Here is a 13,403-nt window from a genome sequence, read left to right on the forward strand (position 1 = left end):
ATTATTCGGCGCTGATGTTATTCGCCTCACGAGCGAGGGTAAGGGGGAGAACGGGGGGTAAGGGGGAGAACGGAAATACCATCTAGTCGACCCCAAACGCCAACCTCGCCTGCCCGTGGTGCCCCCTGCTAGATAACTGACGAGGCTCTGGCGACCGAGCTGTGGCGGTATAACCACTAAGACCTGGCTGGGTAACCTGACAGGAGAGGCTTCAACAGCCTGGGGATACAAATAATCTCCAAAAGATTTGGTGCAGAAGGCAAGGGGAAACCACTGCAACTATCCTTCCCAAGAAAGTCAACATGAAAGTCAATATAAAATTGTATGTCCTATTTTGTATTTTCATTTAAAATAAAGCCTGCAAAACATTTAATTGTATATTTGATGTTATTGATATAATTAATATTGCATTTATAGTCTGTAATTTATTATAAATGACTTATGTATATATACGAGTTTGTAGGATCGACAGACCAATAAAACTACATTTGTACTTATTAATCGATTGTCGGTTTGCTTTGTAACGGCATCCGACCTTGACTATTCAGCAATAAGATATCACTTAAGTATAATTTGTATAAACTATAAACAACAGATAAAACTGTCAATAAAATGTGTCGTTAACTCTTCTTGAAAATAACATTTACGAATGATTGATAAACCGTGATTGGCCAGTTATAGAACATGTGGATTATTACCAAAGATTGTGTGTTTAAATCTGGGCAAGCAAACTACTGAATATTCACGTGCTTATTTTGTCTTTAAAATTCATTTCGTGTTCGACGGTGAATAAAAACAACTTGAGATAACATGTGTGTGTCGTGTGAAATTCTTACACATTTCTCAACCACCAGTGCACCACCAATCCGTATTTATTAAATCTTCTAGGAAATTTTTAAATTGTATCGTATACCATACAGGTACCCGTATCAGTCGTAGCCTTCGTCAGGTTCCGTAGCCATTGTTTTGGGCTGGTTATACATCTATCGCAGGAAACACACGCGGATCTAATAAACGGATCTCCGGCTCATCTCAGCGTTTAATAGTCGCTAGGTAAAAAACTTGGCGCATAAATTATTTCTATAAGACATATTTGTACGTGTGGAGAATTATTTTTAATAGCTTTAAGTCGTTAGTCATGTGATTCAAATTATACCGTAGGTATATTATTAAATAATTCATGTTATTAAATTGTAGATATTTTTAGCTTAATAAATAATATACATATGTATTAATTTACTTGTGTACTAATTTGTTTATTGTATTATGAAAAAAATTTCAAGCTACTTTGTTATTATTTCTTAAGAATACACGAGCATTAAATGAAGATTTTTTTCTTACCAATGTATAAAAGGATAAATTTCATGAATTATTTTCTTCAAACCTTATTCCGGCCACGAGGTCCCCTATATTATAGTAGGATAATATTATATGAGACAACAATAAACACGACCGATGGGATTTCAGTCGCAGGACCAATGGATTTACGTGCTTTCGAGGCCCGGAAGTGTAACCGCTAACTTCAAAACTGCTATTATCTGACATGAAGATTTTTTTGAGAGAAACATTTTTGAAACTGTACTGGGATCTGTAACCATATAAGCTACATAGCTTTTGTACACTTTCCCACTAAAAGTTTTTGGAGACGCCATTTCTTTCTACAAGTACTTCTCGCCATCATCGTCCATGGATTAGGGATAGTCTCAGGCATATCCACTCCAAAACATCAATACAGAAACCTGTATAACCGCTCTACCACCACAAAACCCATCATCAGATTTGAAGAATTAAGAAGTTATTTTTGTTTACACTTTCTAAAATTTATTAAGTTGTAACTTAACTACAACGCGAGACGGCCTAATTATTTCCAATAAATAATTATATGCCTTTGCATTTGTCTTTCGTTTGTATTTAAAACAAAGGAACTCTATCGCTAAATCTAAGCGTGGAGGTTGAATTCACACCAGCACTCGGCGACTAGTAGTTATTAACTTACGAGCATACATTGTTATAAAATACGTATATTTAGTTATGTATGATCAATGAATTGTATGCTAATACAAAATGCTTCGCGGGACATACAGCTAAAAAGGATTTGGTGACCTTATGCATAAAATTACGCAATACAAGTAAAGTAGGAAAAATGAAAAGCCTCGAAAGTTGTGCACTTGGAATACATTTATTGTTCTTGAATAACTATCAAATTTAAGTGGAGTGACCTTTTTATTTTTTTATAATAATTTAATTTACAATCAATCTGTTTATTGACCGCCATAACAATGCCCGCCACTTGCGTATAAAATGGAATTAAAGTATTTTGATTATTTAATAGGTATTCCGTGATAACCTGTTAGAGTGAAAATCTCATATATACAAAACAGAAGGAAGATCTTCCAATAAAAAAATCTAGGTATTGTTAAATAAACCCAAATCTACGAACTTGAAAATTTTTGTTAATTTTTCTTTTTAATTTTTTAATTGTTTATGTATACATATATGATCTATACGGTACAAAAGTATATTATAATATCTATCTAATACTTTAATCGATTTCTTGTAAAGAAGAATAAAATTAAAGGTATGCATTGATGATTTTATTAAAATAAAGTAATATATTACATTCTTATAAAAATAATAATAAATAGTTCAGCTATATAACCACGTAGTACCATAAATGCTTAATGTCAGCACTAATTGACATCCTTCAATGAATTATATTATATAAAAATCTTACCTTTAATTAATAAAATATATTTTATCGTTGAATCAGGACTTCTTTTGTGCATTTATTAGTATTTGTCTAATACTCTTAGCAGCAATTGCCAAACGTTATTGTGTTCGTCATGGGAAAGGTATTGTTCTACAAAAGTATTACAATTTTGTGGAAATTGTAAGATCTTAAAAATGTACATTTAATGATATTACCGAGTCAACTACTTACATTCAATATAAAATGTAATTACAATTCTCTGTCCAAGCAAATAAATAAATTAAGCTACATAAAGCTTAACACGGAAGAAATATTTGTATTATATTTTTACGGGTTTATATGTATTTAGAAATAAAACAAAGCTTAAAACATAACAGCATTTGGCAATTATTACGACATTCTAACTTGATTTTGGTATAATAATGTAAGAGCCGCTGATACCAGGCACGATTGTTGATATCTAACGACATGTCATGATGCTCACTAATAATGAAATTTGCATAGCAACACGTGATGTTGCTCTCACCTTCAAGATTTGAATTCATTTAAATCTCTATATTTATATGGGTATTTTAACAGAACCAAGCCTGAAAATAAAATAAGATATTATATATATAAAACTTTTATGTTTTTATTTCGTGTAAGAATATTTATTTATTTTTATTTATTTATTAATCCTTTATTGTACACACTTTACAAACGTTTAGTAACATATAATAGCAAGTAGAACATAAAGAATGCAAAGGCGGCCTTATCACTAATAGTGATCTCTTCCAGGCAACCTCTGTAAAGAGAAATGTTTATGTGTTTTTTAGCCAGGATCACTAATCGGGCATAGTGTGCGAACAACTTATACTTAAAATTTATTGAGCTTAATACAAATATGTAATATACCAACCTACATACATATATATACATATACACTTATACAGACATACATCCGTACCGTACCGTACCGTAACAGCCTGTGAATGTCCCACTGCTGGGCTAAAGGCCTCCTCTCCTCTTTTTGAGGAGAAGGTTAACTTAAGTCAACTTAAGGTTCTCTTAACAGACATACATACATACATACATATAAACTTACATAAGAAATAAATAACCATATACATATAATAATACAACATGCTATAGTCATATTGATAGATAATAATTATGCAAATGACTTAAAAATATGTACGGATTCAGCTTGACGAATTTCTCGAGGCAGGGAATTCCATAGTTTGACTGCTTTAACCGTAAGGAATTGCTATATATTTTAGTGCAACTCAGAGGGATTAGCAATATATTGTCTTGCTCATAGCGTAAATTGATTGGTGTATGAGAGCCAAGGAAGGTAAACCGCTCTTTTAGGTAGGTTAGAGTTTGAGGATAGATATAATATATAGAAGTTGATTGATATAAACATTATATATATTAATTATAGATATATATTACATAAAATATATGTTATATATATAAGACTAAGTTTAATATATTTTAATCTTTAACTTTTGCGAAACCAAGAGATAAACAAATTTAAATGTTATAGAATCAATCAAATAATCATAAAAATAGAATTTTTTTCTCGCAAATCGACGGTTAATATACAAATACATACGTATATATGTTTTTGTCAGTCATATAGTATTAGTATATTAATGACTACGGTGGAAGGGCTTCCAACGGTGACGAAATCATAAAAGAACATTCAAATATATGTATAGAAAAAAAACGCTAAGTAATAATCAATCTGAGGTAGATTGAGTTGAGTCGGGTCTACGAAGTTGGTAGTGTTTATACCGTAAAGTTGTTGTGCTGAATTGACATTCCATCGGATTATAAGACTCGAAGAAGGGGGTTCCTTGATTAGCTAACACATTTGTACCTTATAATATTCATTGCGCAGTAAGGTAATAGGGTTACCTTGACAGTATTTTTTAAAATATGTATACAATAAAAACTTACAAATATTTTTGTAATTATTTATTTTATTTAACTATAAAATCATTGACTATTATTCACAAACATATTCCGTGAATTATTTAATACGTTAAAACAATATTAAGAGTATACTTGTTCAATATCAAAAAGTTGCACACACTACATGTCTATCCACCAATCCGCAGTGAAGCAGCGTGGTGGAATAAGCTGATAAGGCCTTAGCAGTGGGGTATTTTACTGGCTGTTATTTTTACTTTTACTAAAAAGTTACAACTAAATATTTCATAATTTTTATGACTCTTTTATAATCCAAGCCTAAAAAAGATTCTCATGTGTTAAACGTTATATAACAGGGTAATTATGGAATCGGTACGCTTATATTAATTTGCCAAGAATGTGCGTTATTATTCTACGCATAATGCAACGATTGGCGGCAAGCTTTGCATACCAAACAAATAAATAAATGTTAACAGCTAAACTCGAATCCAAGAAGTACAAATGATGGATTTCCTTAGTAACCTAATATTTAAAATATGTATACATTGTCATTTGCATCACAAATTTTAAATAATAATAATAATAACAGTCAAGTAGAGTGAGTCACATGAAAATTCCAACCCTACTAAAAAACTATATATTATAAAACCTTTTTGCATTTTGATTTGCTTAAAACGTATTTCACAGCTTAAACATATAACATTTCTATTCTGTTGCTATATTGTATCGGTGTGAAGGGAACCTCAGGCCTACTGTTAATGCCGACAATAACATCTACAAGGGTGACATGGATAATTGAATCTAATAGCTGAAATCTTATAATGACATTATTAATATGTCTAAAACAGACGGTTTGAATTAATTAAATGTATGTAATTTTTTCATTTACAACTGTTATTGTTTACATAATAGCTTATGCTCAGGAGAATTTCACTAAATAATTTCAAAATAGTTTAACTATAGTTGTGTATGTATGTATGTGACTAGTCTTTGTTTTTATAATTTTATCGTTAAAAAGTTATCTGGTAATCCTAATCAGTAGTCACTACAATACTACTAAGAAGTCTTAAAGGTATTATTAAAATACTTTTTCTAACACCCCTGCCCTATTTATATAATAAAATATGCGTAAGTTTCATTTACAATTCAGTTCGAAATCAAGACGTATGTAATTGTTTATTTTGCATCTTAAGCAAATGCATGTATTTGCATTTTTGCATTCAATATAAATAGATGTATATAAATTATATGTACACATATATCTTATATCTATACTGATCAATGACGAGACATTTTTTTGTAATAACAGGAATTTGTAAAACATACATTAATTAAATAATATTATAATGTAAAATAATAGAATTAGAAGTAGAGTTAAGTCATATAAACTGGCCTATACTGGGGTTATCTGAAGTCCGAAGACAGGGGGAGGACACGATAACTGTAACTCTATATTATACTGGTGGTAGGGCTTTGTGCAAGCTCGTCTGGGTAGGTACCACCCACTCATCAGATATTCTACCGCAAAACAGCAATACTTGATATTGTTGTGTTCCGGTTTGAAGGGTGAGTGAGCCAGTGTAATTACAGGCACAAGGGACATAAAATCTTAGTTCCCAAGGTTGGTGGCGCATTGGCTATAAGCGATGGTTGACATTTCTTACAATGCCAATGTCTAAGAGCGTTTGGTGACCACTTACCATCAGGTGGCCCATATGCTCGTCCACCTTCCTATTCTATAAAAAAAAAAAAAAAACTCTAGAGTCCGGTAACTTACTCTACTTCCGCGAAGGTGATAACCTCTCCCAGGGTGGTGTCGGTTTTCTAGTCAAAAAGGATCTCATTAGCAGCATTGTGGAAATCAGTAGTGTGTCGAACCGGGTAGCGTACCTTGTCCTAAAACTTTCCGACAGGTACTCCCTGAAGGTCGTACAGGTATATGCGCCAACTTCGACATACTCTGATGATGTGGTCGAAGCGATGAACGAGGACATCGCAAAGGCCCTCAACGACACCTCGAAGGCCCACTACAATGTTGTTATGGGAGACTTTAATGCTAAAGTGGGAGTACAAGATAGCGGTGAATCGAAAGTCGGACCTTACGGCTTGGGCTGCAGAAATCACAGGGGGCAAATGCTGGTAAACTTTCTCGAAGCGCAGGGGCTCTTTTTGATGAATTCTTTCTTTCAAAAGAAGCCTCAGAGGAGGTGGACCTGGCGAAGCCCCGATAACGTGACAAGGAACGAGATAGACTTTATCATTTCAAATAAAAGGCACATATTTAGAGATATTTCAATGATCAACAGGTTTAATACTGGAAGTGATCACCGCTTGGTTCGAGGCACTCTAAATATCGACTTAAAAGCCGAAAGATCGAGAATGATGAGGTCTACTCTCCGACCTACCATGCTCCAAGCTGCTCAAGGCTCCGAAAAGTTCCAAATGGAACTTCAAAATCAATTCACCGCGTTGGAAACCGTAAGCAGCATTGATGAGAAAACCGATACGCTGGTTAAAATACTGCAAAACACATCCCGAAAGTGTTTTCCGTCACAGAGAAGAGACAACGCACCAAAACTCTCTGCTGAGACACTCGAGCTCATGAGAAAACGACGAGAACTACCATCGTTTTTGTCAGATAAGGCCTTAAATCGAACAATAAAAACGCTGACGCGACGCGATCTCCGACGCTCCAGTACCCGTGCCATCAAGGCTGCGATTGAGCAAAATCGGGGATCGAAAGTGTTCGCTCGCAAGTTTGGGAGGCCGTGTCTGACAAAACTTAAAACTTGAAATGGTGGGGTCGTTACCTCTAGGCCTGAGATTGTCGGAGAAGTAGAGAGGTTTTATGGGCAGTTGTTCTCTTCAAGATCGGATAAACCCGTGGGAATCAGTATTGATGACCAGCGCGCCCCTCTTACGCGCCATTACTCCGAGGAGCTCCCGGTCGTTGACCAAGATTAGGGCGGCTCTAGAACAGCTTAAAAACAACAAAGCTCCGGGAAATGACGGAATCACATCAGAGTTGCTTAAGGCAGGCGGGACTCCGGTCCTGAAAGAGCTAGCAAGCCTCTTTAATTCCGTCATCCAACATGGCAATACCCCGGAAACGTGGAGCGGGAGTGAGGTGGTACTGTTTTTCAAGAAAGGTGATAAAACCCCCTTGAAAAACTACAGACCAATCTCCCTCCTGAGTCACGTGTATAAGCTGTTCTCAAGAGTCGTCACGAACCGTCTCGCCACACGAATTGACGAGTTCCAGCCCCCAGAGCAAGCCGGTTTTCGATTAGGCTACAGCACCGTGGACCACATCCATACTGTTCGGCAGATTGTGCAGAAGACCGAAGAGTACAATCGCCGCTGTGTATGGCATTTGTGGACTACGAGAAAGCCTTCGACTCCATCGAAACCTGGGTAGTGCTCGACTCATTGCAGAGATGTCATATCGATTGGAGATATATCGAGGTACTGAGATGTCTGTACAACGCCGCTACAATGACTGTCCACATCCAGGACTGTAAGACGAAGGCGATCCAACTGCGCAGAGGGGTGAGACAGGGGGATGTAATATCCCCGAAACTGTTCACCAACGCGTTGGAAGACGTTTTCAAGACGCTGGATTGGACTGGGTATGGAGTCAATGTAAACGGCGAGTACATCTCACACCTTCGATTTGCCGACGATATCGTCATCATAGCCGAGTCGCTGGAACAACTCACCGAAATGCTGCGTAGCCTAGGCGAGTCTTCCCGGTGTGTCGGTCTCGGTATGAACTTGGACAAGACCAAGGTCATGTTCAATAGGCATGTCGTGCTGGGACCGATATACGTCGAGGGGAAACCTCTCGAAGTTGTTAGTGAATATACCTACCTAGGACAGATAATACAAGTCGGTAGGAACAACTTCGAGAAGGAAGCCGATCGAAGAATTCGCTTGGGATGGACAGCATTTGGCAACCTTCGTCAAGTCCTCAAGTCGTCTATACCGCAATGTTTGAAGACGAAAGTCTTCAACCAATGCGTCTTACCTGCCATGACATACGGTGCCGAAACGTGGACACTAACTGCAGGACTAGTCCACAAATTCAAAGTCGCTCAGCGTTCTATGGAGCGAGCTATGCTCGGAGTATCTTTGAAGGATAAGATCAGAAATAAGATTATCCGGAAAAGAACCGGAGTCACCGACATAGCTTGCAAAATAAGCAGGCTGAAGTGGCAGTGGGCTGGTCACGTATGTCGTAGGACCGATGGCCGTTGGAGCAGACGAGTCCTAGAGTGGAGACCGCGAATCGGCAAGCGCAGCGTACGGCGCCCTCCAGCCAGGTGGACCGACGACCTTAAGCGTTCCTGCACACGATGCCGTCACCGCGCCGTCGCCACGCCGACGCCGCGCAATTACTCTGTAGATACGAGTCGCGCGAAGCCCGCCACCGCGCCGCTCCCGCGCCGCCACCGCGCGCGTTCGCCTCCTTCCCTGCTGTTTGATTCATTCCATTACCGGCCGCGTACGAACGTGCACGCCGCGAGATCGCACGTGACGCAAACATGTCTTATATAATGAAAAAAAAGAAATTTGTGCTTGCCTACTATATGTATAGAAAATGGCAAAAAGAACGTCGAGTTAGAAAGTTGTGGGTTCATCCTATGCTGTCGGCACGGGATTTGGTGAATTTCATACACTTTACGAAGATCTCCGAAAAGACGAGGCCAAGTTTTGTGATTATTTTCGAATGAATTACAAGACATTTGATAAATTATTAGATTTATTAAAGAATAAGCTGCAACACACAAATACAAATATGCGAGCAAGTATATCTGCTAAGGAGAGATTGGTTGTTACATTGAGGTAAATAAAATAAATATAATATATATTTAATTATTCTGATGTAATGTAGAAAAATCAAAATCAATCAAGCTTGAAGTAGATGGACTTGGAATGCTTTGTAATGAATCGTTTTCAATGCTATAATTCGAAGCCTGTGATTGAACTCTCGTACTGGGTCCAGCAGTAGTATTGTAACCGTAGTGTGCCGGGGTGTCCATTGCGCCTGCTGTGCGTGATGTGGAGCGCTATAACTATTTTTATATTGGATATTTCTTATAATATTCAATACTTGGTACTGGAATTCAACAATATCTTCGTCTTTGAAGCGTTCCACGGTAGGAGCTATACCTTTAAAAAAAGACATCATTCTACTATCGTCATCTTTTTCTAACGTTTCCATAAACTTAATCATTTTCTTATCTACAGGATTTAATTCTTCGTTTTTCTTTCTTTTGTTGACATCCCTTATATTCTTCCATTTCTGAGATATTAGTTTACCTGAAATAATTAATATTAATAATCCATTTTATTATTGTAATGTTTTTTTCAATTGCAGGTATTTAGCAACCGGAACTTCATTAGCCGATCTTGAATATCGTTTTAGAATGGGAAAATCAACTTTAAGCGTAATCATACGAGAAGTGTGTTCTCTAATATGGTCTGAACTTTACCCAAAATATATGAAAATGCCATGTATAAACGATTGGCTAGAAATAGCAAATAAATTTGAAGTGTCTGCTAATTTCCCTCATTGTGTCGGTGCTGTAGATGGAAAGCACATCAGAGTAATAAAACCAAATAAAAGTGGATCGATGTTTTTGAACTACAAACATTACTTCTCGATTGTATTAATGGCAGTCGCCGATAGTGACTACAACTTTATTTATATCAGTGTCGGTGCTTATGGAAAGGATTGTGATTCAGGTGTTTTTAAAGACACAGCTTTCTGGCACAACATGATTAACAATACTTTGAACTTGCCAGGACCTACTTCCTTACCTAATACCAACATTGCCTTGCCATATGTATTCGTAGGTGATGAAGCATTTGCATTACATCAGAATTTACTGCGCCCATATAATAGTCAAATGCTTGATGCAGAAAAAACCGTTTTTAATTATCGGTTAACAAGAGCGAGACGATATGTAGAATGCACCTTTGGGATACTGGCCAATAAGTGGCGAATTTTTCATCGACCTTTAAATGTGTCATTGGATTTGGCTGTTGATGTTGTGAAAGCTTGTTGTTTACTGCAAAATTTTATACACAAAGAGGAGGGCGTAAAAGGGGTCCAAGAATCTCTAAGCGGGTGTGAATTAGAGGAGTTTTTGCCATTTGATTCAACAGAAATGGTTCCTACAACAGCTAATGAAATACGTGACAAATATAAGGAGTATTTTAATTCTGAATATGGCAGTGTACCATGGCAAAATAATTATTGTTAATATGTATGCGAAACGTGTTTCTATCTAGCGGGAATACTCAAGCTACTACTAGTAGTGATGGGACTCGAGTGACTTTTTTTCACTCGAGTCACTCGCCAGTGAAAACCGATTTACTCGAGTGTCACTCGAGTAAAGATGAGACTCGAGTGTTTTTTTTTCGAGTGAATCATTCGAGTCACTCGTAATCCGAGTCATCAAAAATATGACTCGAGTGGGAGTAAAAACAAAACTACTCGAGTAACTCGAGTGAAACACGGCTCGAGTCCCATCACTAACTACTAGTAGCAAGTGATTGCTTGTTTAATGTAGGTACCTACCACACGAAATTGCTTACGAGATATACTATCCACACACTATATAATACACTGTTGCATTACGATTTAAATAAAAAACATACTGATCGTGTCTTGCCCCAAACTTCCTTTAAGTCAGCTACTTATATATTTTTTCGTTTAGCCCCACTAGATAGAAATACATTAACAAGAATAAATAAAATTTTGTAAAAAGATACTTACCGTATTTATTTTTCTCCGTATCGGGTAGGTCTGCAAAGTTCTCATTCATTATATGGCAGATCTCAAACCAAGCTTTTAAACTTTTACGCTTGTCTTTATATATTTCCAAAGTTTTGTCCCATAACACTTCTCTGTCCTCCACTAAACTTATAAACGTTTCGTAATCAAAACTATCCATGGTAATTAATTAACAAGTTCACGCACGTGCACGTTCGTACGCGGCCGGTAATGGAATGAATCAAACAAACAAGGAGGGAGGGGAACGCGCGCGGTGGCGGCGCGGCGGCGACGCGGTGGCGGGCTTCGCGCGACTCGTATCTACAGTGTAATTGCGCGGCGTCGGCGCGGCGACGGCGCGGTGACGGCATCGTGTGCAGGAACGCTAAGAAGGTGGCGGGCACCAACTGGATGCGGAAGGCGGAGGACAGGGAGCTTTGGCGCACCTTGGGAGAGGCCTATGTTCACCAGTGGACAACGATTGGCTGTTGATTGATTGATAATGTAAAATGAAACTCATTCGTCAAAACACAAAAATAAAATAAAATAAAGCTTATAAGTTGACATTTTTATTATAACAATATTTAACTGCAACTTCAAAAAATATATATGCAGGATGTAAGTACCGACGAGTACCTACGTATTCATCATAACATATTATCATTTCTAACCATATATTATGTTAAGTATAATTATTCGCAAGTACCTCATCATTGAAAGTAATCACGCGTTGCGGAGTCTTATTCGTAACTTTAAATATTTTTAAAACACGAACTAGAAGAAACTAATTGACGACCCACGATGCGATTGTTTTGGGACATTGAGGTTGTAATGATTGGGCCGACCTTAGACCGCTTGCCCGAGCATCTCGCACCTGACTGATAGCACTGACTTGTTCAAATCATTCACTCACTAAGATGACATTACTCTTTGCCACAACGCTAAATTTGCGGTTTAGCAAAGGTCGCTGCAAATTGTTATATTCAAATTCCTATATATTTTACAAAACTAATATTAGTCAAAAATATCTGGACACATTTGAAACGCTAATATTTTATCAAGGTAATTGTTTAATCAAGTAATTCGTACGTATATGTAGATAAGTATGTTACTAAGTGAACGACCTCTAACTTTTTGTTCCACGATGTCCAACGCAAAAATAATTAGTAATTGTTGCTATCTTTAAGCACGGCTAGGGAATGGAGTATTGCGTAAAAAAAGCTTCGGGCGATAGCTAAAATAAAGCAGGTATAATATTAAAGGTCATTCAATCGACCCGTTATCGTGACTTTACGTCCATTTAAATTACTGGCATATGAGCAGAAGACCTTTAATTCATAAACGTATCAATATGCCATAATAATGGCTTAAATAGCGTTTTATATATAGAGGCCACTGATCCAATTCCTACGTTTATTAATGCAAACTGCCGAGACCTCAGTAAAACATCGTTTATTAATAACCAGGGTCTTTTGATCGGATGCGCCATATGAACGGCTGATATAGTTATATTCGTAAATGTACCTTTACGCACACAAGCGCACACGTACATTACCAAAAGGCCTTACACGCGGCCTATATGCAACCATTGTCACGTGGCTCATTATCACGGTAAGCCTTGTCGACTCCTAATTTGATCAATCGATACTGTATTATATCGCAACATGAAATACGTCTACTGAGACGTCTTTATTTTACTCTAAGTATGTTAAATTAGAGAACGAATTAACTTTATTCTTTTTTATTGCTGTATATATTGTTTATATATTTTGTATTTCTATTAGAGTGCGTAAATGGAATAACATATAATAATTAATATTATACAAGCTATTTTTAAAGATTATTAATTGCTTTTGACAATCAATAAGTAGGTACTAAGCAAGTGCAAAAAATGTTTCTATATTAAATTCAATGTATCTATCTAGCTACCCTTATTACCCGTTTTAAAATGCGACTATACAAGGCTGTTTCATAAACATGAGTACATAAATAAGT

The 13,403-nt window shown here is 36.8% G+C and overlaps 1 protein-coding gene across 1 annotated transcript; it reads left to right on the forward strand.

The window, feature by feature from the left end:
- Window positions 1-8,974: 8,974 nt before the first annotated feature.
- On the forward strand, window positions 8,975-11,791 carry LOC126781383 (uncharacterized). The gene is made up of 2 exons (XM_050506341.1): window positions 8,975-9,472; window positions 10,008-11,791. Exons 1-2 carry the CDS (start codon window positions 9,357-9,359, stop codon window positions 10,894-10,896), a joined length of 1,005 nt encoding a protein of 334 aa, XP_050362298.1. The 5' UTR covers window positions 8,975-9,356; the 3' UTR covers window positions 10,897-11,791.
- The last annotated feature ends 1,612 nt before the right edge of the window (window positions 11,792-13,403 follow it).

The sequence above is a fragment of the Nymphalis io genome, chromosome 3, assembly GCF_905147045.1.
Source record: "Nymphalis io chromosome 3, ilAglIoxx1.1, whole genome shotgun sequence".
Classification (NCBI taxonomy): domain Eukaryota; kingdom Metazoa; phylum Arthropoda; class Insecta; order Lepidoptera; family Nymphalidae; genus Nymphalis; species Nymphalis io.

Excerpts from the sequence above, each read along its gene's own strand:
- LOC126781383 (XM_050506341.1), top strand. The coding sequence starts at position 9,357 with ATGAATTACAAGACATTTGATAAATTATTAGATTTATTAAAGAATAAG. Across the intron at positions 9,473-10,007 it reads AGATTGGTTGTTACATTGAG|GTATTTAGCAACCGGAACTT; the intron begins GTAAATAAAATA and ends TTTCAATTGCAG.